General features: G+C 42.4%; 1 protein-coding gene across 2 annotated transcripts in view; it reads left to right on the forward strand.

Annotated features, from left to right (window-relative positions):
• The window catches only part of LOC111271327 (uncharacterized), a 49,640-nt gene that overhangs the window by 15,313 nt on the left and 11,336 nt on the right, over window positions 1–22,991 (forward strand). The window contains exons 2-9 of one of the 2 annotated variants that reach the window (XM_022852056.2): window positions 11,306–11,437; window positions 15,249–15,470; window positions 16,210–16,555; window positions 19,144–19,322; window positions 19,636–19,898; window positions 20,245–21,060; window positions 21,444–21,663; window positions 22,343–22,657. In XM_022852056.2, coding sequence (XP_022707791.1) covers window positions 15,291–15,470; window positions 16,210–16,555; window positions 19,144–19,322; window positions 19,636–19,898; window positions 20,245–21,060; window positions 21,444–21,663; window positions 22,343–22,657 — 2,319 coding nt within the window. In that variant the 5' untranslated portion in view covers window positions 11,306–11,437; window positions 15,249–15,290. The remainder of the gene's footprint in view (window positions 1–11,305; window positions 11,438–15,248; window positions 15,471–16,209; window positions 16,556–19,143; window positions 19,323–19,635; window positions 19,899–20,244; window positions 21,061–21,443; window positions 21,664–22,342; window positions 22,658–22,991) is intronic. The other variant, XM_022852057.2, reaches the window with a different exon arrangement.

Raw genomic sequence — 22,991 nt, forward strand, 5'->3', positions numbered from 1 at the left:
TTTCTCCCAACGGTTTGACCATCGGCTTCATGATACGCTATACGCTTCTCACTTCGACACATATCTCCTTAAACGACTGGAGTACGACGTCGAGTGCAGTCTGTCCCTATTTTTTCGCGGCTCAATGAACAACGAAATTAATTAACGTTTCTTTTTCCAAACCGCCTACGCAATTCGCAACGCAAAAAATACTGACGATAACTAATGTAACCTGTGTGCTGTTCTCAAAGTTGCAACATGTGAAAATTGTCAGAATACGGAATTAAGTATCAAGCTGTAGCGAAATTTCCGCATATTCGCCCACCATCATCTCGCATTATTGTAGTTTGAATACGGAAGGTCAAAGCCGACACGACGATTTACTGCAACTGACAGGCGCTCCATTTAGTGCATGCACTCGATGCTTTATTTAGTTTACGCGCGTAGCGTCCTGCAATAACCAGCATCAGGAAAGTTTCAGTCAAAAGATCAATCTTTTAAATAAATCGCGCTCTGGTGGGCGTGACATCTCTGCAGACTCAGCAGACGATTGAGTAGATGGCGCTGGGAACCGAGTTACCAATATGGAAACATATACAAAGGCTTTTACTTCGAAAAGGAATAATTGAAACGTAGCTAGTGGTAGCATTAATGATTCCAACATGAGGAATTCAGCATAGCCATATCATTGTGCCACCTACCATATCTGTAAAAGCTTCACTATTTTCATCATATTCCATACAGGTATTGTGCTATTCACTTTACTTGTGTATGTGACAGAATCCATGTATGAGGCTGGCTGGCTGACTGGCCATCCACGGCCAGTTTTGCACCGTTGTAGAGATAGCAGATCACCTCGTTCTTTCATTTCGACATACGCCAAACTGAATCCGAAATGATAGTATTGTGGTCGGAAAAGGCTGTCGAACGCTCGCAATGGGCCCGGACTGACCTGCTGGAATCGTGTTTGCATGATATGCTTTGTAAAAGTCGATTGGCTTCCACTTCAGAAAAACTTCTACTTTCGTTTCGGAGTCTTTGAATCTCTGCTGTAACTTGAACACCGTGGCCCTTGCAAAAAGCGAACAGTCTCGTTCTGTAGCTATCTGCCAAGGGCTGTTAAGTAAGCTACCAGACGGCCGGCGTGGCATCGGTCACCCGGAGTTAACGGTGGCTACCCACATCGCTTAGAAGCGTATAGCCGGTCCTCGATGAACAGATCTTGTCGTTGTTACTTTGTTTGTCCCCATACAAATGCCGATTTGTCATGGTGGCTCGTAAACGCTACACTTTTCAACTATTTAGACAGCGTCACCGTTTTGCCGCCCAGTTTAACAGATATTCTTATTGTATCGGATCGGGCTCGCAATACGCTCGGAAACAAGTGCTGGACCTGACGCCCAAACGAACGGGTCTTTTGACACGATGTCTGCCTTCTTATATATTGATGTATATACATACACACAGGATATTTACACTGATGCCGCTGGAACCCCATCGGGAGAACTGACTCAGAAGGCAGAGGTAAATATGTAAATAACTAGAAACAGTTGTTATTCACCCAGTTTGATGTGTAGAAAATAAAACCCGTTACAGAAATCGTTTACAAATGAAATTGACCGATAATTTCTAACAAGGGAAGTTTCGCTCCGCGTTAATACATTGACAGTTGGGTTTGCAAAAAGGATGCATACAAGTATCTGTGTCAACGCGGTGGGTGGCAAAGCTTACAACTGTTTGAAAGATAAGAGAGCTGGAGGAAACTATGCAGATCTAAATAAATACATAATAGATAAATGGTTAACAGATAAAGCGACTGAACGAGTAAGTTAAGTTGACTAGTTACGGACTTTGGCGAACAAAGACACCTAGGTTGCATGATAACGCATCGCTATATTTTAACTCTACGAACGAGTGTTATATATATATATATATATATATATATATATATATATATATAATAATAACAATTGGATCAGCAATTTTTATTTGTTTACCGACATCTTAACAAACAGCAGTCAGGATATAATGATATAATGCCCAAAGTGCATGAGCACACAGTAAGTTCGCCAGTTGACCAATAAACTCAGTTTGTAAAACAGCTGCTGGACGCACTAGTAGACGAGGTCTATTCACGTATTGTAAAAATTTTATTTCGAACATTACAGACGCGTACTGCTGAGTCCTAAGGGGGGGACGGCGATTGCTTTGTAAAGCCGTCCACTTTCCACCCGAAAGTTATACGAACCGTGCTAGACAGTTGGAAGGTTATTAGTGCAAATAGAACAGTGTAATATTTAGTTAAGCATCAGAATAACGTGAGGGATAGACAAATATTTTCAGGATGACGTCTGCCGCCGGAAACACCATCAGAGGGTTTGGCTACTTTTTTTTTTTGGACGAGTATAGTAAGTTCTAGGAAACAGAAAGCAGTGTTCACCGCTCACACCAACATCATTTCCTAACAGACAGTCTAAAAGTATTCTTCAGTGAAGTTTAACCGCATTGCCTCTGTCAGTATAAATATCCATAGCACTTCTATAGAATATGAGATGAATACCTTTATCGCAAACGAATAGTGTGATTAAGTTCTTCACACTAATTAATTATTGTTTTATATAACTCGAAAGTTGGATTGCTAATTAGGTAATTGAGTGAGACCTACTAGACGAAATTTTTAGGAATTTACAATAATTTCAGTACCTCTTCTTTATACGCCAGCCCCATTCTGCATGTACATTCGCCTCGGCATTACAGCGCACTACCAAAAATGTGTGGGGTTTTACTGTAAAAGTTACTTAATCGTCTCTTAATGACAATTTTCTCACAAACGAGCATCGCATCGTAACTCTCAACATAAAGGTCTCCGTTTTAATTCTGTGCCGACTTTTATTATATTTATCTAAATCAACCCCTACATTCGTTAAGCTTCTTCTCGGTCTTTTTTCTATCTGTGCTTGTAAATACATTTGGTTATATGTTTGTGGAACACCCAACCCATCGTTATCTCCTGCCTCCTTACCCCAGCGTGTTTTCATTTTGTCAGAAACTTCCTCGGCAATCGTTCTAGCCATAAGCCTTGAGACATCGGCACGGGAAAGCCTGATGGAAATAGGAAGATCTAAAGGCAGCTTTATTTCTTTGTATCTCATCATCAACGCGCCACTCTTTCCTTTATCTGCACTTCCGCAAACGCCTTACAGCTCTGAAGGTCGTTCTCCCATCATAAACATTAACGAAAACGCTCTTTTCGAGAGCTGCTCGTCTGAAAGCGTTCCGTTCATAGCTTTTCCCTCATGACTTTTGTGCAGACCCGCACGCATCCATTTTAACGAATTTCAATCAAACTGCATTTTTATTTTTGAAAGCAATGGTCGCTTTTGACGACGGTCGGCATTCCGACCGTGCAAGTTGTTACCGAAGTCCGTTTGCCGTCTATTCTTTGTTTAACAATGTTGCGACGTAAATATGTCCTAGTGCAGACACGTCAATGGCCGAAAGGACAAAGGGAGCCAGCTACGATCTCTGTAGTACTGACAGTATATGTACGCAATTCTCATTTATGCGTGCCTGCCGCCGACCCTAGACCAGATCAATCCGGTACCGCATCAGTCAGTTCGACGTCCGGCGTCCATCTTTTTGTTTACACCGTCCTTTCTTAAGATCACATGCACTCAACCAGGATGGCCGTAAGTATTAGGATGATGACCAGACATAAAATGTTCCTGAGAGAGTCGCACGTTTTTATTAATAAGTTTATATTTGGAGCAGCAGCAGCTAGAACAACAACGCAAAGCCAACGACCCATGGTACTATCCGTAGACGAAGCGACCACCGTCGCTCTATCGTATATCGTTTACCAATGCCCGTCCGATTGCGAGAGAAAACGAGTCTGTCTTGAAACGCAGGTCCCCATAAAAGTAAAACAAAAATGAAAGCCCTTGTTTACAAACTGACGCATAGATACATTTGTGTTTATAAGAGATCACTTGTTTTTTCTAACGAGATCCTTAAGCGATGGAGATGCATTATAAGCACGACAAATTGTCGCTATCGTGTTGATGTTCAGAGTAATTATCACCTAAAGAAAACTTACGAGTGAATTGATCGACGGACGATGGTTGCACAATAAACACGCATCGTCACTTGAACAACAGACAGACAAACTTGAAGACAATTTATTTTGCTTTTTGACTATAGAATAAGATTTTGACATTATAATAAGATAATTTGATGATAATGTGTAATATATGTAGATTAGTAGTTTGTTTGGGGATATATGTTAAACTTGACAGGCGATTTGAGCGAATAACTAGATAAAAGTGCTCATTAACGTTCTGAAGGGACTGGGCATTTAGGCCTGGATGAATCTGATGTCTAACAAGAAGCATAATGTATAATTGAAACAGATTAACGTTAACGATGCCCAATTACTGCACAATTTATAGAAGAGAGCATTCTAGAAGCAACATATTATACTCGAACCAAACACGAAACGTACGTGACTCTGGAAAGATTGTTAATGGCTATCCGAGTCTCCTATTATCTTCACAGTAAATTAACCGACCTGCTATATATTCAATGGCTATAAACCTTGAAATCAGCTCAACGGTATATGAACTACCGATCGACAGGATATAGGTGATCGCTATCTCACCAGCCTGCTCTTTCAACTGCGACCTTTTTAGCTGATATAGCGACCATCAGAAGTATTCGCTAACTAATAGTATTATATTATTTGTCAGATTATATTCGTCCGTCGCAGGATTGGTTTGTTCTACCACACAGTAAGAATGTCCTCGCTTTCTTCTAACAGAGTTTTGTGTTGACGTGAGTGTATCTGTACGTGTCTGTATGCGTGCAGGAACCGCCGCCACTGACGCCCTCGCTATCAGCGGTGCATCTGTAAATCCAGTCCCAAAAAACAAGATCGGAGAACGAGATATGAACGTATCGTACTACCACTGTTTCGAACTGATCCTAAACCGCGATGACTTTTCGAAGCTGTGAAACGCCCAAACGGACTTCAGGCGTATTTCTAATCCGCTATATTCGAAGAACGGTCACGCGCCTGTGTGAGAATGGGAGGCACGTACGTCATGGAGCGACCGACAACGCCTGACGCATTGACGACGCTTCGAATCTAAAGCGCGCAGCAAGCTACTATATAGTGCTTATGGATATTAGCTTTGAAATGTACACTTCATTGCTAATCCCGTACACCGCACAATAGCCTTTTCTAAGATTAGGTAACGCAAGATGCAATACACGGACCAATCGGCTGGGTACGACTAACTGAGAGAGGGGTACTCCCTACAGCGTCAGCTGAACAAGACCAGCTGGGAAGTGTCATTGACACGGTCAAGGCTGATTGATACCAGCCATCAGTCATTAAGTACATTAGGAAACATGGAGATAATTGAGAAAGGGCGTACCCTTAACAATAATGATCAGAAAATGCTCACTGAGCTCTGCCAATAACATAGTGGAACGTATGCCAGTATTTAGGCATTTGCAAGAACGGATTATTTGTTTACTCCGTAAAAATCAGAGAAGACCCTTTCGGTTCACTAATTATGATAAAGTGCATCATGTATAGTTGTACATAATTTCCCGTTTAGCGGATTACATTAGATTTTGGTAAGCAGCAAAGCCTTTAAACGGGTTTTTACCGGCTAACGACAGACTTGGCACATACAGCCACCTGATGGACATAGCATATGCTTACCACGCACGTTATATTTTCTGCTTACGTAAAGGTGCTACTTTCTATATATATATATATATATATACACGTATAAGGCGAGAGTGGCATGTACATCTGTGTTACGCTTATGCGTCTGGGGTTAAATAGGGGGGTCATACAAAGCTGAATTCTACGCGACGGAGATTGCGCAAAAAAGTTCTCCAGCACTGAAGCTTCAAATGTGGTTAATCTGTGTTACAAATTCAGTGCAGCATAAAGCTCTTCCGTTATGAGTGGCTTCTGGCATTGTCGGTAACTACATAGGTAACTACTATATAGGAGCACAGGTACAACGGTGAATTTAAGCTAATTTGCACAATACAATATTGCCCTGATGATCCGGTTACTTTTTAGTGCTTTAACACACTACTGTTCATAAGAGATTTTCTACCTTTTACGGGTTATAGCGTTATGCACTTCGACGTATTTGAATAAATATCCGCTTATAAGTAACCCGTTTTTCGAAAATTATGCATATAAGACTCTTTCAGGAAACGAGATGCTGTGTTGTTAGTCTAAATTTGATTTTCTGATATGGGTACAGGAGCTACAACAAACAAAAACCCACTTTAATCTAAAGGACCAGAGACACGTTAGATTTCTTTGATCTAGATGGCCACGATGCTGTCGTTGGTTTAAACGCATCAGCAAATCATTGTTCAATGTACGAAGTACGTTGATGGCCTGTTATCTATAATACGTCATAGAATCTTTTTGCCTGTGTGATCGCTTCAAAGTACTACAGAATTTACTTCTATTTTTTGTTATCGGCTACAACTTATTTGGCAGATATAGTCTAACTAATCCTTACTTCATTTTGATATCGCTGCAATGTCAACAGTTGACTCTATGTAACGATGTTCTTGAGACGGGGACCGATTAACACCAAAAGAGGTGAGAAACTAGTCGGACTTGCCTGAGCTACCGGCGATCTAACCGTTACAGTTAACCCTTCCGTGCAGAGTCGAGAGCAGCAATAAAAAACACCGATCATAAATTACTTTGATTCAGTCTGGCCTAAAACCTTTGATTGAGACTCGGCGGCCGTTAGCGCTCAACGATAATCTCTGATTAGCGAAAGCCTATCTCGCGTGACTCCGTGAGGCAAAAAGACAAACAGCATCACTGCTCTGACCGGACGGTTCCGATCTCTTTCTAGGCTCGTCTTTCTCGTTATTGATATCATACTATGTCATATAAAACTCTCGACTGAGGCTCACTGATTATTCAGGTATAAGGTGGAGAGACCAATAGTTCTTGAGGGCAGATGAATAGCCGTATCTGTAGTGGAAGGTCTTAGCCAGTTGTCTAATGCTTACTTTTAGCAGACCTTGACTTTGGAAGGCCTAAGCTTATCTTCTGTGGCTATACTCAACAGTTCAATGGCAACCGATCCTAAATTAGCATGCTTGTACCAACATCCCCTACCACAGCGTATCACTACATACTTCATCATAGTCATAGCTTTTGGTGTTGTTCTTTAAGAAGGTTTCGTACGCTAGCGTGTATTGAGATACACTTCGTCTTTATATTGTGTAATTTCATTTGTATTTCATTGTATGTAATCGCGGTCTAAACTTCGTCGAAAGCGTGCTCTATCTATCTACGATAGCGTACAATATATGTGATTACATATACTAAGTGTACAAGCTATACGTCATCTCTCTCCCGTAGTACACTTTAGCTTCTGGTTGTAAGTCGCGCATAACCCCGTCTTTTCAATTGCCCGGTACTTATCCTGCCTTGTCAAATCTAAGCCCCGTCTAACGATGTTGCCTAGTGACTCTTCAAAGGCTATTATGCCGGATAGTTGATGACAGCTAATTATGAATTTGTTTTTGAGCACCCCATGTAATGCTTTTTTCCTCGTTCTTTCCTTATTTTTGATTTTGCGAGTTGCATCGGTCCGGAGCGAAGACTGCCTCGTACAGCCTTCGCCTTCGCAGGTCCATTAGTTTATGGATACTTTGAGAGGTCCAAGTGGCAGTACATGCTGAAACTAAGTACCTTTGCTGTCTGTTGGATAGTCATCGCTGTTAAGGATGAGGATTCTCCCATAATGGTTTTTCCAACGATGCACGCTAACGGAGCAGACGATGAGAAAAATGATAACAGCGTAACTAAGATAACTGCTGACTTTAAATGAGCTGTCGATAACAATTAGTCCTTTAAGTGCATATGGAAAATTATATGTGGCTTCACCATTTACTGTCAGGGAAAACTCGTCTATGGAGGCTGTCAATTGAGGTACATTGCATTCGTTCGTACTGATACTATAACATTGTTGCTTTGATTGATGCGTGTAGTTGGTGAAGAACGGGTCTTCTTTAAGTTTCCGCCCCATGAATCAGATGGGGGTCTTTATTTGAATAATGTTTCGGATATAATGGCTTTTCTGAGAAACAACTGGACGGCAGAACTTTACGTCTTGGACCAGAATTGGTATAATGATAATATTGTTCTTGAGATCACGATTAGCCTATATAAAGTGATGAGATTCGCACGGCCAGATAACAGTGATACGTTTGCAAAATGGGAGCAGACAATCCACAGGTGTTTGGTCATTGCGTAAGCTAACATAATTTTCGTCAGTTATCTGCAGCGCCTTTTTTGCAAAGGATTATTATGCAAATTTACGTAACGCCGCGAGGCTGAGGTCCGGAAGCTCGGAGACAAAGAACTCACGAAATTAGGCTCGCAGTGAAGGCTGTCAATCAAGCAAAACCAACAATAGAAATTTTGTAGTACGACACGATGATTCATGGGTCCTTGAATCGCAAGCCTTTATCATGGGCTGCTGAGTACCAGAAAAACATTTCGGAAGCCATAGTTGAATCTATCTCATTCGAAAATAGACAGAATAACTTCTCTGTTTTCCGTACGTGAATCCGTAGGGTGAATTCAAGTATTCGACCATTGTACGATGATAATTACGCTAGGTGACCAACATTTGAGCTCAGTTGTTGACAGAATCCCTGCGAGCATTATTAATTACCAAAAGCTGGTAATCTAAGTTGAGAGAAATGGCATTTTAGACCGGTTTGATTTTGAAGCAAAATATCTATCGTAACACACACGGTTATCGACCCTGTTATTAACACTATACCAACGGTCCAATATCACTTTTATCACAGCTAACCTTGTCGTATAAGATAGTATTTTTTTATGTAGAATAAATTTCGTTCGAACGCTCATCATGTCACCCTATGCCAAGGTCGACAGACCTTCTAACAGTACGGGTCGTCATCCTATTGTCATCGAAGTATTGCAATAGTAGTCTCCTTGCTTCGTTGTCAAACCAAGGCGTCTGTAATACCTAAATTGGGTTATAGCAAAAATGGAGTTTAGTTCATCTTCACCGGCTATCTGACCTCATGCAAGCGTGGATTCACGTTATATACCACTTTCTATTTTACGATACGTCTAATGCAGTCTCGATCAGCATCGGCGCAATACTATGTGTTTCAGAGCCGTTGGTTGTTGTTCTGATAGGTGTTACATAACGTAGTGTCCATTCAGTCACTGGCAAAGAAACAAATGCCGCTGTTGATCCTACTAAGTAGTGAGTATGAGCCGAGCCTTTCGTTTCATCGATCAGACTAGGATCAGATAGCTCAGTTCCACCCACTGCGACGCATAGTGAGTCAGCAGTAAGGGTGGCGGCAGACGCTCATGTGTTTTAAGACAGACTCGCTGATTATAGCCTTAGGCTGTGAGTTTTCGTTTCTTTGTTCGACCTTATCTTCAGGTAGGACTAGTACGACCACGACCGAATGCTCAGAGATATCTTCAAACTCAAAAAGACCCGTTACTGCAGCCCCTCCAGGCCGCTGCAGCAGCTAAGCTTGCAAAGCTGCTTTTAGTTTTTACCCGCGCTCACGCACTAAGATCTCTGAAGCGAAAAGCTACGCAACAATGATCGCTTTCTTGTTAACCAGCGTAGTGTGCGGTGTATAGGCATGTACTTTGGTATCACCAGTAAAAGTGACTTCTTCGAGGCTATCTTAATCCGTGGTTTTTTAGTTAGTCGGTCTTCGTTCAACGCCTCGATGGCTAACCGGACCGAGAAGCACGACCGGACTCGTTTCTAGTACAAATACTATTACTACTACTATATTGTTTCTAGTCGGACTATTGAGCAGGCAGACATTCACAGGATAAGAAATGCCGTGGTCTGTTCGGTAGTGTTCTTCCGTACTAGAACCTTACTGTTGTCGTATTTTGTTGTTGACGTCTGTTTTGAGTTTTGGAAGTACTCGGTTAATGAGAAACTTTGCAATGCATTCTACAGTCTAGTGGTCTCATTGGCCTTTAACCGTCCTTTATAGTGGTGTACATTCGTATGTTCGAGAGTTCGGTTAAAAATGTTGGTTATCACGCATTTGGTAAAGACTACCAGATATTCGTTAAAAGAAATTAGTTAAAAAATTAAAAAAACGTGCTACCCCGGAGTGAAGGTAGGCTATTTTGTTGATTTCGGTTAAGGCTAGGGGCAAGCGCGTACCGAAACATGTTCACGCACCATGCCAGTAAACAGCTGGTGAAACTGTGGTAAGATTATGGAAGAAATGTGGAAACTGAGTTTATGGAACAATACAATAACATATCAACAATACTAAATAGAAGTATCAAACTCTACGCCGTGAGACTATTTATGCACACTAATACTAAAAACTAAGTATTTTTGCGTTCTAATTATCGACATATAAGACTGCGTACTATATTATCATGTATGCCATACTAAACAGGATAATTATTGCAGCCTTTTAAAGCACTCTTTGGTGGTCGACGTTATTTCCGTTTGAGGTTGACATGCTTACAAACAGGAAGCATGGCGACAAAGTGATGAAATGTGTGTTCCGTCGGCTGCCTGCAAATAAAGTTATCTTCATTGTCTTCAATTGGATTTTGTACGGTGAAGATTTTTTTATCCCAAAACTTAAATTTCGTTTTTTGACTTACGTCATACGTTAATTACTTACGTCATAGATAAACTGTAGATTTGTCGTTGCGTCACGTTAATACAAGTTGCTGAAACGGCGAACCTCGCCATCGGAGGAAAACTTAGTACGAATAAGCGCGTACCTCATTCATGCACTGTGCGTAATTTCTCACGACCGATGTTAGTTTGCAGTATTTTCTGGGTTACACTGATTACAATCCCTTCTAGAATTTAAAGTAGTTGTACTGGGCTTTTTTTTATCTTATGTTATTGTACATAGATGTTGGCGCAGTGGCCTGAACTCTAGCTGGAAAAAGCCAGAGTAGTAGTATACGATAAGCCTGTTTAAATGAATACACACTTTTTTTCTGTTCATCTAATAATAAAGTATGGTCTGATGCTCCAGAAGTTCCCGATTTTACTCAAATACGAATTAAAAAAAAAGCACTCCACGTGACTAAAATATGCTGAAGTATGCGTTTATTTGGGAAAAACGTATCTCTTTTATTATCTTATCAGTTATTTATCCCTCTATAACGAAGCAGGTGTCTAATTATCGTCGTCGTATCTATATATAAATATTTACCAATTGAACCCTAAGCTAATATTACCGATCTGCCATTTTGTCCAATTTCCAGGTAAACTGAACGTCGATGAGAGTCAAGGGGCAGACGCGAAACTAATTATGTTGAAAACAACGGAGCCTAATGCTCGCAAGAAGAGAGTTGAGACCATCATCCTGACGCCGCGGCATAAGCAGCGTTGAATAGGTAAAATAGTCAAAAAACATACGGCGTAAATTTCAGCTTTCTTTCTAAAGCATTGAAGATACCGCTTAAAATCTGAGCATTGAGCTCGTCAAAGCGCAACAGGGAGTTACAAAGGGTTACTTCAAGTGTCACGCATGATAAGCTTGATTATAAGCGGAATTTTATAATGTCAACTATTACAAAAATTTGCTAAAGTCGAAGATAGATGGAACGGCTACAAATTTAAATTTCGCGCCGTGCTGTCGCTAGTGATTTGAAGCTGTGTACTTCACATTGTTATCTATTGATTAGGCATATCTCGACCTATCAAAGCGTCGAATAATCTTAATAATAGATACAATAGCATTTTTCGTAGGCAGGAAGCATAACGGAATCTTTCAGAAATGATAATATTATCATACGGGATCCAGCATCAGGAAACTGGTTGTGTTAAATGCCTCAGGCGGATCACTTTCAGCAAAGCCTCGCTGAACTTCTAGCCCGCTGCACCCTGCCAGCAACAAATAAGCTATAGATGGTCATTAATGGCGTTCTTAACTGAATAAAGGTATACGCAGTGCGTTTATCTAAACATACCTGCCTATGTAAAAAGGCTTTGACTAATTAGTGGTCAATCGGTCCTAAAGGTTTTTACTGAGCAAACGAAGGTCGCGCGTAAGCTGCTGCTACTTAGGGACACTAACGTTTACCTTGAACGAGCCAGAACCGTTCAATATGCATATCTTACGTTGTTGCAAAGAATGCAACAGACATAACAACGTTGTCAACTTGGTGCCTTAAAGCAGCTAAGTATTCTTTTTAAGCATTTACAGTGTCCGGTAGCATGCTTTTGCTGACTGCGGAGGCCTTCTGATTCCTCCGTTCTTATCAATGCGGGTGCCGGTGCCTCGTTGTATCAATATAGCTTCTAGTCAATGCGCGCTCTATATTATAGCATTTATTGCAGAGCTGCAATCGTAGAGACATATGTATGGCTAATTTTAGGGAAGTGATTTTGTCCTTTAAATTCCCTTTCGTGCCAGGTACCACTGCGATAGCCTGATCCTCTACGCGATCAACTGATTCGGCCTGCGGGCAGGCAGACGTTTGAGTAATCTATGACGATCTCGACAGATATCAAATTATGCTTTTGAATAGAATTGGGTATACCACAACTTATACGTACATACAATACACAACATCCTCTAACTGAGCTTCCGTTTGCATAATACTTAACGAAAAGTTCAACTACTTCGATTAACGAGGTGAATTATAACACCAGGTGCTAAACCTGGAACGAACACGGTTCCCATGCTTCGTTGTAGGCCAATCAATTGAAACAGTTGACTGGTTAAATAAACGTGTCCGCCATATCTGTTGCTACTCGTCACGGCGGGGATACTAAGCTAGCCGCACATATATCCTACTATTTACAGTTATTTAATTGTAGTTCTACAGTTAATTTCGTAGTTCAAAGATCACATTAAATATGCTGTCATGACATAGAACTGACGCAGGAGAGGCATTTGTGTGTGCAGAGATAGAAAAACCAGGAGACCGGCACAGAGAGACACAAATTTGCTCACTGCGCAATCTACAGAACACCGCTCTCTACTGTAAACCTGCATACATAACAGTATGTCTGAAACACGCTTCTGAGCACCGACTCGAAAATATTGCGCTGAACTCTTCTCGTGACGCCGCTTCCCTTCAAGTGGGCATCTGGCTCACTTGAAGTTTCAGTGCCGGGGATGTACCCAGCCGCAGTGTAGATAGCTGTAACATCTCCTGATAGGTAATAATAGGTTAGGGCTGCGTACACATGACGTGATGCCATGCTTCAGATATTTCTAGCATTTAACGCAAATAGTAGAACTGAGGGCGAAGACACGATAAGATACGACTCTGTCTTTGTCTTAGTGTATATTGTAATATATGTCGACATTGTGAAGGCGGTCGAGTCATGCGACAGACAGCTGACATAAAACACCGCTCGTACTATTGCCAACGGCTGAGTTTGATGCCTGAGCCGGCTGACGAGTTGAAGTCGGTCAATTCTTATACGGTTACTTTTGTAATGCTTGGAACATGACCAAACAAATGCTGAGCGTATGTCGTTTGCAGGTACGATTACTTTGCTTCTACTGGTTTTTTGTTCGTTTACCTAATCTGGTCGTACAAACTTTCGATTTTTGAAACACCCATTCGCTAGCGAGGCGACATCGGCCTTTCCATTTCAGCCGACGCCGCTGGTGTCTTCCTATGGCGAGCTAACAGATCAGACGTACCGGGATTTGGTAGTCAAACGGCAATGAGGCGACGAACGTCTCTTAGACGTTCCATAACTGGTTCTCAGACGATTCGTGCTTTACCTATTACTGTCTGGGTATGGGCAAAGAGCGATCTACAGCTCGTAAACCAAAAGAGGTCAATGGGTTCTGAACGCAGTTGCCACCACCCCCACATCAGTTATCGCTAGTAGATCGCCTTTAAACTGCTTCTGAGCATATTATTTAGTGAGGCATGTATGTCAACTGAAATATGCACAGTATTAGCAAGCTGAATCATCAAAAAAAAAAAAGCGGACCGAGCAATTCGGTTGACGAAATATAGCACCAACGTTTCAGTCGGAGTCGTAGTCAAAACCTAGGCTGCATCTAAGCCTTGAGGTATTTCTGGTAGTTGAACACATGCATGTTGCAATAATAGATGCTTTTGACTCATGTTCATGTTTCAATAACGATCATAAGGATTCGTGATAGCACGACACAGCAACGTAAAACGAAACGTACGTCCTTGTTTCGTATCTTCTCGTAGAGACCATGGACAACGCTGCTACACTATAATAATCATTAACAGCCGCCGTCGTGACGTTTGCTAGGAAAGTTTTGATCAAAGATCGACAACAAATATAGAGAAAATAATCGTATACTGCCTATAAAGGTGCTCACTCGCCAAACGCGCGTGAACTGTAGCAAATACGATGTCGCCACGGGATAACAGCAGTCGCAAAACCGTGACGGCCACCCATGCTCAAGTCGTCGATCTAGTTAGCAGAGCCAATAATAGAGCTTATTAAGCCATCTGACAAGAAGAGATCTGTTCCGATTGTGTTTCTTTTTTCGCGAAACGCGCTCCATTGGAGGTTTACCATTTTGTTCTACTGTGCACTGGTCCTGGCATATCGTCAGGTCGAAGATATTTGCGATGGTATGAAGCTCTTTTTTTAATGGCAACAAAGGCTTGGTTTTTACGTTACGATTCTTACCATATTTGCTTATAGCTAATGTATAATTGGTTAAGAAAACAGTAGAAAATGAATACGAAGGAGAACTTAATAATCGATCAAAATCTAGCTCTTAACGAATTGATAGTTTAACACAGATATTCAGCCATTCATCCGCACACGAGGTAGTGTCTTCTTTTTGCACTCATCAATAATCTACCAAGCGTATTATTCAAACTGAAAATTGAAATATACACTACAACAGAGCTAAAATGAGCAGACAAACGTATATATATATATATATATATATATATATATATATATATAGATTCAATGAAAAAAAACACTATCTTTCTGTAAAAAAACAAAAGCTTCACTTCGTTCATCACGTGCGAGCAAATGAATATTTATTAATTAATTCTATTTGATCTGTAATCAACTAGTATAGCCAAACACAATTACGATTCTGTTTTACGAACCTATCTCAAGACATAGAAGCACATGAATTCCTCAATAATTTAGCCTATATCAAACTTCTCTGCTGACGTCTCTTCTTTCTCTCGTCGATTTGTTTTCCTTTTTTTTTTGCCTTCGCTTTGTTTTTAGGCCAAACTAGTTTGCAGGACCGCCGCTATTGCTGAAGCAGCGATGGCCACAGCGGCTCCGGCCGCGGAGGATCTCCTCCAACCAGGACACGTCGTTAAGGAACGGTGGAAAGTGGTTAAGAAAATCGGTGGCGGTGGTTTCGGAGAAATTTATGAAGGCCTAGATCTCGTATCCAAGGAGCTTGTCGCTCTCAAACTTGAATCGGCAAAACAGGCTAAACAGGTGTGTAGCCTAGGCTAATGTTAAGACTGTGAGAGGCGAGGCATTAGTCGCGTCGTGGCTTACCACTTCGGCAAGGCCGAGCTCTGTTGTATATGATTTATGTATGATATGATATGATATATATAAACCACAATATAAAATAATTAGCCTAAATAAGATTGTCAGATAGAAAAACATTGGTCTAAGAGACAGAAGTAGATAATTTAGTTATAGCGTGGATGAACGTCCCACAGTGCTCTGTTCCGTAAAGATGATAAGAGCATCTTTGTTTTTCCCAGTTAATTACGAAGCCTATTAATTAAATAGAAAAATCAAGCATATCTTCAGAAGTCGTTAAGATTAGGAGGTTTCAAGTATAGAATACTTTTAATGATACACACATTATTGGTTTGGTACCTTTTCTTTTTGCTTCGGATCAGAATAGAGAAACAATACCGTTTAAATTGTTGCTTTTATGAAGTCTTCATTGCTACTCTCTTCTCTTGCATGTATTGTCAGTTATTATCAATTAGGCTAGCAGGTTTGCACAATTAACGATTAAGCCGAAGTAACGTGATGGCGATGTCGACGCTGTGAGAAACGAAACGAAGTGCAGCCTAAGACCGCTCTGCAAAATACACGAAAAGTATTACAAGTGCGAACGTTCAGTGTATCAGCGGCGCAGCTCACTTAGCATGAGGAAGAAACTGTTAACCCATTTTGGGTTTTTTCTTTTATACACGCTTTACACATGTTGAAGGTGCTGAAAATGGAAGTAGCCGTCCTCAAAAAGCTGCAAGGTCGTGAGCACGTTTGTCGTTTCATCGGGTGCGGACGTAACGATCGCTTCAACTACGTCGTTATGCAACTACAGGGGAAGAACCTTGCCGAACTCAGGCGATCACAACCCCGCGGGGCGTTTGGCCTGTCCACAACGTTGCGGCTTGGGTACCAGATACTTCAGGCGATTGAGAGCATACATGGGGTCGGTTTTCTACATCGTGATATCAAGCCTTCAAATTTTGCTATGGGACGCTCGGCGCACAATTGTCGTAAGGTCTACATGCTTGACTTCGGTCTAGCGAGGCAGTACATCACCGCGTCAGGTATGATTAGTTCCTATTTATAATTGATTTTGTTTAATGGTTCAAAAACCGCAGTATGGTGGTTCCACCCCGCGTCCGAGCATCTCGTCCCTAGCTAGCTCGATTAGGTAATGTATAAGCGAGCTTTCAATAAGTCAACAGCTATGAGAACACTTAATTAGGCCGACTGAAACGGCCACATTTTAACGCTTGTACCTTTTTTATCATCAACTAATAGAAATCACGAACAGCATCGAAATTAGACGTAGTTGAAGCTTTATATCATCCATACAACAGTATGATAACTGAATATAGTCTATCGTTTAATACTGCAGTTGGTCGATCTAATGGTCGTAATTTTTGTCCGTCTATTCTACTTATTGCCTGGTGTATAGCAGACGATACGGGTAATAGTTGTGTCGGTGATTGTACCCGTACTGCGTATGCTGACGCAGATGGCGAATGAACTAATGATCGTTTCGTTTTCGTGTCGTGCTAAAACATTTTCATTTTTCTACAACGACCAAATTCGCAAAAATAGTCATTGAAGGTGACAATAATATAGCAATCATATTTACATAGGAGTTTAGTTATGGACGGAGCTATGTGTGAGCGTAAGATCCGAAGACGGCAATAAAAGTCGATAGCAAACAAGTCCAAGAAAATGGACGAACCCATTTCAATAGGAAAGAGAGCGTCGCTATCTCCAATTGACGCATATTTTCAGATATTTACATTACAGTATCAATGGCTGTCGTCGAAAACACTAATCTACGTCTTGTCTGATGTCTATTATCTCTGCAATGTATGATGGATTTCGTCCAGTAATTATACTAGCGCTAGTGGTCTCTTTCCAGCAACGGGCTCGATTTTTTTGAGTTCTGTTAATTTATATCAGCAGAGTGTATGATCGATCTACGTTAGTCTACGAAAGTCGGTTCTATCTATGACCGTCGCTGAGAAGTCGCCCGGAGGCCTATTGGAACCCGAAGAGTCAGATTTATCTATTATAATGCTAGATATGACTAGGTCTAATGATTAATCTCAGCTACGAAACAATCCAGAGATATTCTTATCCACGAACACTTTTACCTTTTTACCAAAAAGCTAATACTTGTTTTGCGTATTGGTCAGCCTCAAAGGACCCAAATGTTTTCCGGACTAGAGCGGTCCTTGCGTCTGCATGTTCATTGGGTAAAAGCCCACGCACTTTGCCTTAGAGGACATCTGTTTGCAAGTCCACTGGTTGTACGTCCTTAATCCGCTGGGTGCTCTTGCTCTTTATTCTTCTCTATTTCTTCTTTGTCTCTTTTTGAGGCCTTATATTGTTATGTCAACTCCTTCCTACTGGGTTTCTACCTTTCCGCTCGTTCATCGTAGTCAGATTGCCTTGGCTCGTCCAGACTCGCAGTTGAAGAGCTGTCGCTTGTCTACACTACCGTTACAGCTGTCTCTCTATGTTGTGTCGTCGAGCATCCACGGACAGGGGCGACGTAGAAGTCCTTCGCTCTTACGGATTGCATATAGTACAACAATGCATAACCATCATCTAAAGAGACGGTAGTGAAATAATTGTCTTGTGCATAAGAGTAGATGCTATAGCCGTCTACGAAGAAAACAATGACCATCGTGCTGGCGTTCTCAGAACAGAGCAGGATGCCGACGGATGTACTGGCCTGCGGTGCTCTTTTTGCTGCTGTCGTTGATGTCCCATTAGGGTTGTGTTATAAAGGTTGAATGGCCAGTGGAATGGGGCGGATGATGGGCAGATCAGGGGTGGCTACTCTGATAGAGAGACCGAGAGGAGAAAGGGATACGATAATGGGGTAGCCTACGACCCCCACAGCGGGTAGGGTACCGTCCGGATGTTGAGCAAGGGAAAAACTGGGCAAGACTTGGCCCGTGACCCAGGCACGTCGTCGCCTTGGCTTGAATCCGTTCACATGCAAACGTGGGCCGAGCCCTCGACAAGAACGCTGTGACAAGGTCCGCCTGATCGAGTCGGCCCGAGCCGAGCGAGAACAAGGTAGCTACGAGGGCAAAGGGGGCCTCTGTGGGGAGAGCAGTCTCAGAGGTCAGTAAGTGGACGAAGACCGTGCAGTTTGGTCAACCCGCAGTGTGAGCGCCAACCGTGCAGAAAGCTGCCTAGCTATGTAAGGGTAGAAATTGACTTCAAAGTAGTCGGTCATGACTGTACGTTTTTTCGGCCTTGCAATTCGAAGAAGCCTTCTGTTTACAAAAACATTTACAGGGCAAAAAGAAGCGAGGCTATTTAATTACATAATATGTATGTACTTGCAGAAGTAATAAGCACATAATAATAATGCCTATATACTCTTTATTAAACGGTTGTGGAGGAATTAAACCGGTTGGAATCCCGCGTTACTCTTTTGGCCTAAAGCTGACTGTACGAAATCAACTAACCATTTGAGTTGTTCAAAGAAATAAAATTGACCACCTAGTTAGAAGACAGGCAACGGAATGAACGTGTTATTAAGATTATTTATTGTTTTTATTTAGCGGGTGTATGTGTGGGCGTGTGTGTGTGTGTGTGTGCAGATGTGCTGGTGTTTATTTATTTTCTCTGTTCTGTTGATTGGTCGTTGCAGGCGAAGTGCGACCTCCGCGAGCGGCCGCAGGGTTCCGAGGAACAGTCCGTTATGCATCTATAAATGCCCATAAAAATAAAGAAATGGGGCGGCACGACGATCTCTGGTCGTTGTTTTATATGCTTGTTGAATTCGTTAACGGACAGTTGCCCTGGCGGAAAATTAAGGACAAAGAGCAGGTACGAGTTTCTCAGCACCCATAGATGGACTTCGCCGCACAGAGTCATACCTCAAATTATCATTTCCTTGAACAGAAGATCGCTCTGCTAGACTGAGCGCTTATTTGAGTATAATATCGTATAAATACGAGAGCGACTAGTCGTAAATTAAACTTACGGTAATAGCAGCAATAATATATTTAACAGTGTTTTCCGCAAACTTAATATTATTCATTGAATTCTGGATATTAGCATATTTATTGATGGTTTTGAAACAGTCTTCCAGGCTTCCATACAACTAATGAACATCAATTATGATCTATGTCTTTTGCAGGTTGGAATTATGAAAGAAAAGTATGACCATCGGCTACTGCTCAAACATCTCCCTTCGGACTTCAGACAATTTTTGGACCAGATCTCGACGCTTGACTATTACGAAAAACCTGACTACGCCAGTCTACTTAGCATTTTTGAGCATTGTATGAAACGACGCGGTGTAAAGGAGTCCGATCCGTTCGACTGGGAAAAGACCTACACGGACTCAAGCCAGGCAAACAATTCTACCTCGACGCAGGGCCCAAGCAAACCCACTCCCGAGTACGTTGAACGTTTCAGCCTTGCTATTGCTATTATTAGTAGCCCTCAAGCCTCGACACTACATTCTAACATTCAAACAATAAATCGAAAATTGCCCATGCTGACTAGGTTTTGTATACAATTAGGTAGTTTTGCAACGTATGATGTAGACAGCAGGTTGACAATCAAAGAAGATCATCGTTCACGTTCATCAACATTAGCAATAACCAATGGCTGAAAATTACCATTCGAGACTTTCTGCGACTTCTTTAGTCGTACGTAATATGTCTACATGAACACATATCATCCATTGTACTTTTCGTTCTTTTTTGCGTTCCCTAATCAGCCATACGTTGTTTTTTTACAGGACCATTCCAGCGGCAGCTGCCGTCACCACGACGCCAATTACGACGCAAGCGCAGACCGCGCAGACCGACAACCTTCTCGCGGCTGGCGGAGGCGGTGCATCCGAGGAGAACGTAATAGGCTCCTATGACGAACAAGCTCCTCCGCCCGAACTGCGAGGGCGAACGCCGAAATTGATCGCACCTCCTCACGCAGCGCCTTTGCATGCCGGGACGCACCCGGGCCATGCGGTGCCCCCTACAAGTATCGACATTGGCGTGGGCGCTGGCGACCTGCCCGCCGGCTTGAGCGCACCGCATCCAGGCAGGCTCTACCCGGACAACGTGCGGCCACTTGTTCACGAGCAGAACAACAATGTGCAACAGTTGAACGCCGGCGAGGAAACACCAACTGTCGACGAACGCACAAAGTCGCGGTTGACGCTAGAGCAAAAAACAGAACCATCCGGGCATGGTCTAGGCGGCTTGGGCGGCATTGGCGCTGGAGTAGGCCACGGAATTGGCGTTGTAATGAGCGCCAGCACCGGTCGAATGTCCCACTCGACCCTAGCGGGCGAGTCACGTGGCTCAAGCCCAGCGGATCGCGACAGCCGAAACGGCACCCGAGAAGCGAGGGAAGGCCGCGAGGGTCGAGAAGGTCGAGAGCCGATACGCGACAGGATGTTGTCAGGACATCACACGCTACCAGCGCACCGCCATCCCCAGAGGAGTCAGAGTGCGACCGCGGTTCCCGCCGGGATGGCGCTCGACGAGGGTAGCAAACTCAAATCTCAGTCACGGCAGGAATTTGAGCACGCGCAACAGCGTCCGTCAGCTGGGTAAGATTGACGGGGCTAAATGACTGCGCTTAAATTCCGTATATGTATGGGTACGGGGTACCATTAGAAAGAAGCCATCATTTATGCTCGAAATGATCGGAGATCAGCACGAATGGGAAGGGTTATCTGTAGAACGTATAAAGACGATTTGTGAATTACTTATATTCTAGGTAATTGCAAGATATGGTTTAAAGGGATACTGCAGGTTATAGTTCCAGGCCGTAGCCCGAAAAAAGGCAAATGGTGTTTTCAAAAGGGCGGTATGTTTCCTCAGAAGTGTGAGTTCCATATTACTTCTCTATGTGAATGAAATCGCAGCGCTAACTCGACGATCATTTGCTGTGCCTGCACTTGATTTTTCATCTTTTTCTATGTTGCAAAAGTTCTTACCGTCGTCTGCATCACGTTCGCCGTTCGGCGACATCCGGTCGAGACGCGTCGTACACGCAGTTCGCAGTAGCCGACGATATTTCGGCAATGCAAAACGTCACGAGGGGAGGCATCGCGGCGATGACGCTTGCGTCAAGGTGGCAAGGTTCTTTCGACGATTCGGAGGAGACAGATCACGAAATGGATGAGAATAACGCTACCTCCCCGGAACAAGTACGAGTTTCAGACAAAACATAACTGTTCGCAAGAACGAAAATAAATTCTAAGTCAGTGACCTAGTAGAAGCAATATTATATGCGATAACGAGAAAAGTAAGAACTTAATTCGTTTTAACTCGTACAAATTCTAGATTGAACTAAACAACTCTATTCGTTTTTATACACTTATTTTCAGAACGATTTTCTTGATTTTAGTAGCGCAAGAAGCGCTACTAAAATCAATAAATTAAAGAAGAGATTGCTGCATTATCATGAGACACTCATTTATTAGAATAAAGAGTTACTATACGCAGCTTGTTATAAGACACCAAAACAAATCTAATTATTACCATAAACAAACGAATTTATCTATGAAATGGCTAAGAATCCACAAGCAAGGCTAAGTACTTTATCTAATTTTATTTCAGTCCACTTGATTATGTCTAACCTTTCTAACTGATAACGCAGAGTCTAACAACTTGTCAGAAACACCAGTTTAACCACCTGAACCAATGTTTTGCATGGATATGTTTACAATGATATACTAGTAATTGTCACCAACTGGTCTGAGCTAGTCATGCTGAAACGAGACCCCATTTGCCTTCTTTTATCCAACTGCATAACAATCCTTCTGTATCTTATAAATGAGAATGAGAATGCAATTACGTTGTGTGGTACTAACTGCGTGCTCGCAGGCTGCAAAGAACGAACATCGTAACAAGCAGATCAGTGAACGTCTTGAAGAAGGCCGTATGGTGATCGGTGATGAAGCTGACGCGCCTTCAGCACTATCGGCCAAGCAGGGCGTGCTTCAGACTCAGATGCGACGCGCGATGAGTCAACCAGCTTGTGCCAGCAGATCGGGTAGTGAACGCGGCCTCGCACGCGTCTGGAGTTGCCCTTCAATCTCGTTGCGAAGTTGTCCTGAAGAGGAGAACGGGCATGCGCAGCAGCCTGTAAAGCAGCAATCTCTGGACTCCGCCCTAAAGGATGCAGAACGTCAAAAACAGGTCTCTAATCTCAACGTTGACTAACCACACAGACATAACTCACCAGATATTTTAAATATAACGGTCCGGGTAAAAGCCACATCAACTGCTGTTCGACTGAATGGAGGTTTGTCGCGAATATAACTGTTGCATTATAATAAAACTAACATAGAGGTTATGCTACTACTGCTGCCGCTGCTAAAAATCGCAGAAAAAGCATACCCTATAGCCAAAATTATAAAAAAGAAACATCCTCTATATGCAGCTGCTTCTTCCTTACTGATTTAAAGCAAATCCATAAACCTAACAGAGCATTATCGACATTGCTGCACCATTGGTCATTGTAATGCACACA

Source organism: Varroa jacobsoni, unplaced genomic scaffold (assembly GCF_002532875.2).
Source record: "Varroa jacobsoni isolate VJ856 unplaced genomic scaffold, vjacob_1.0 contig00535, whole genome shotgun sequence".
NCBI classification, from domain to species: Eukaryota; Metazoa; Arthropoda; class Arachnida; order Mesostigmata; family Varroidae; genus Varroa; species Varroa jacobsoni.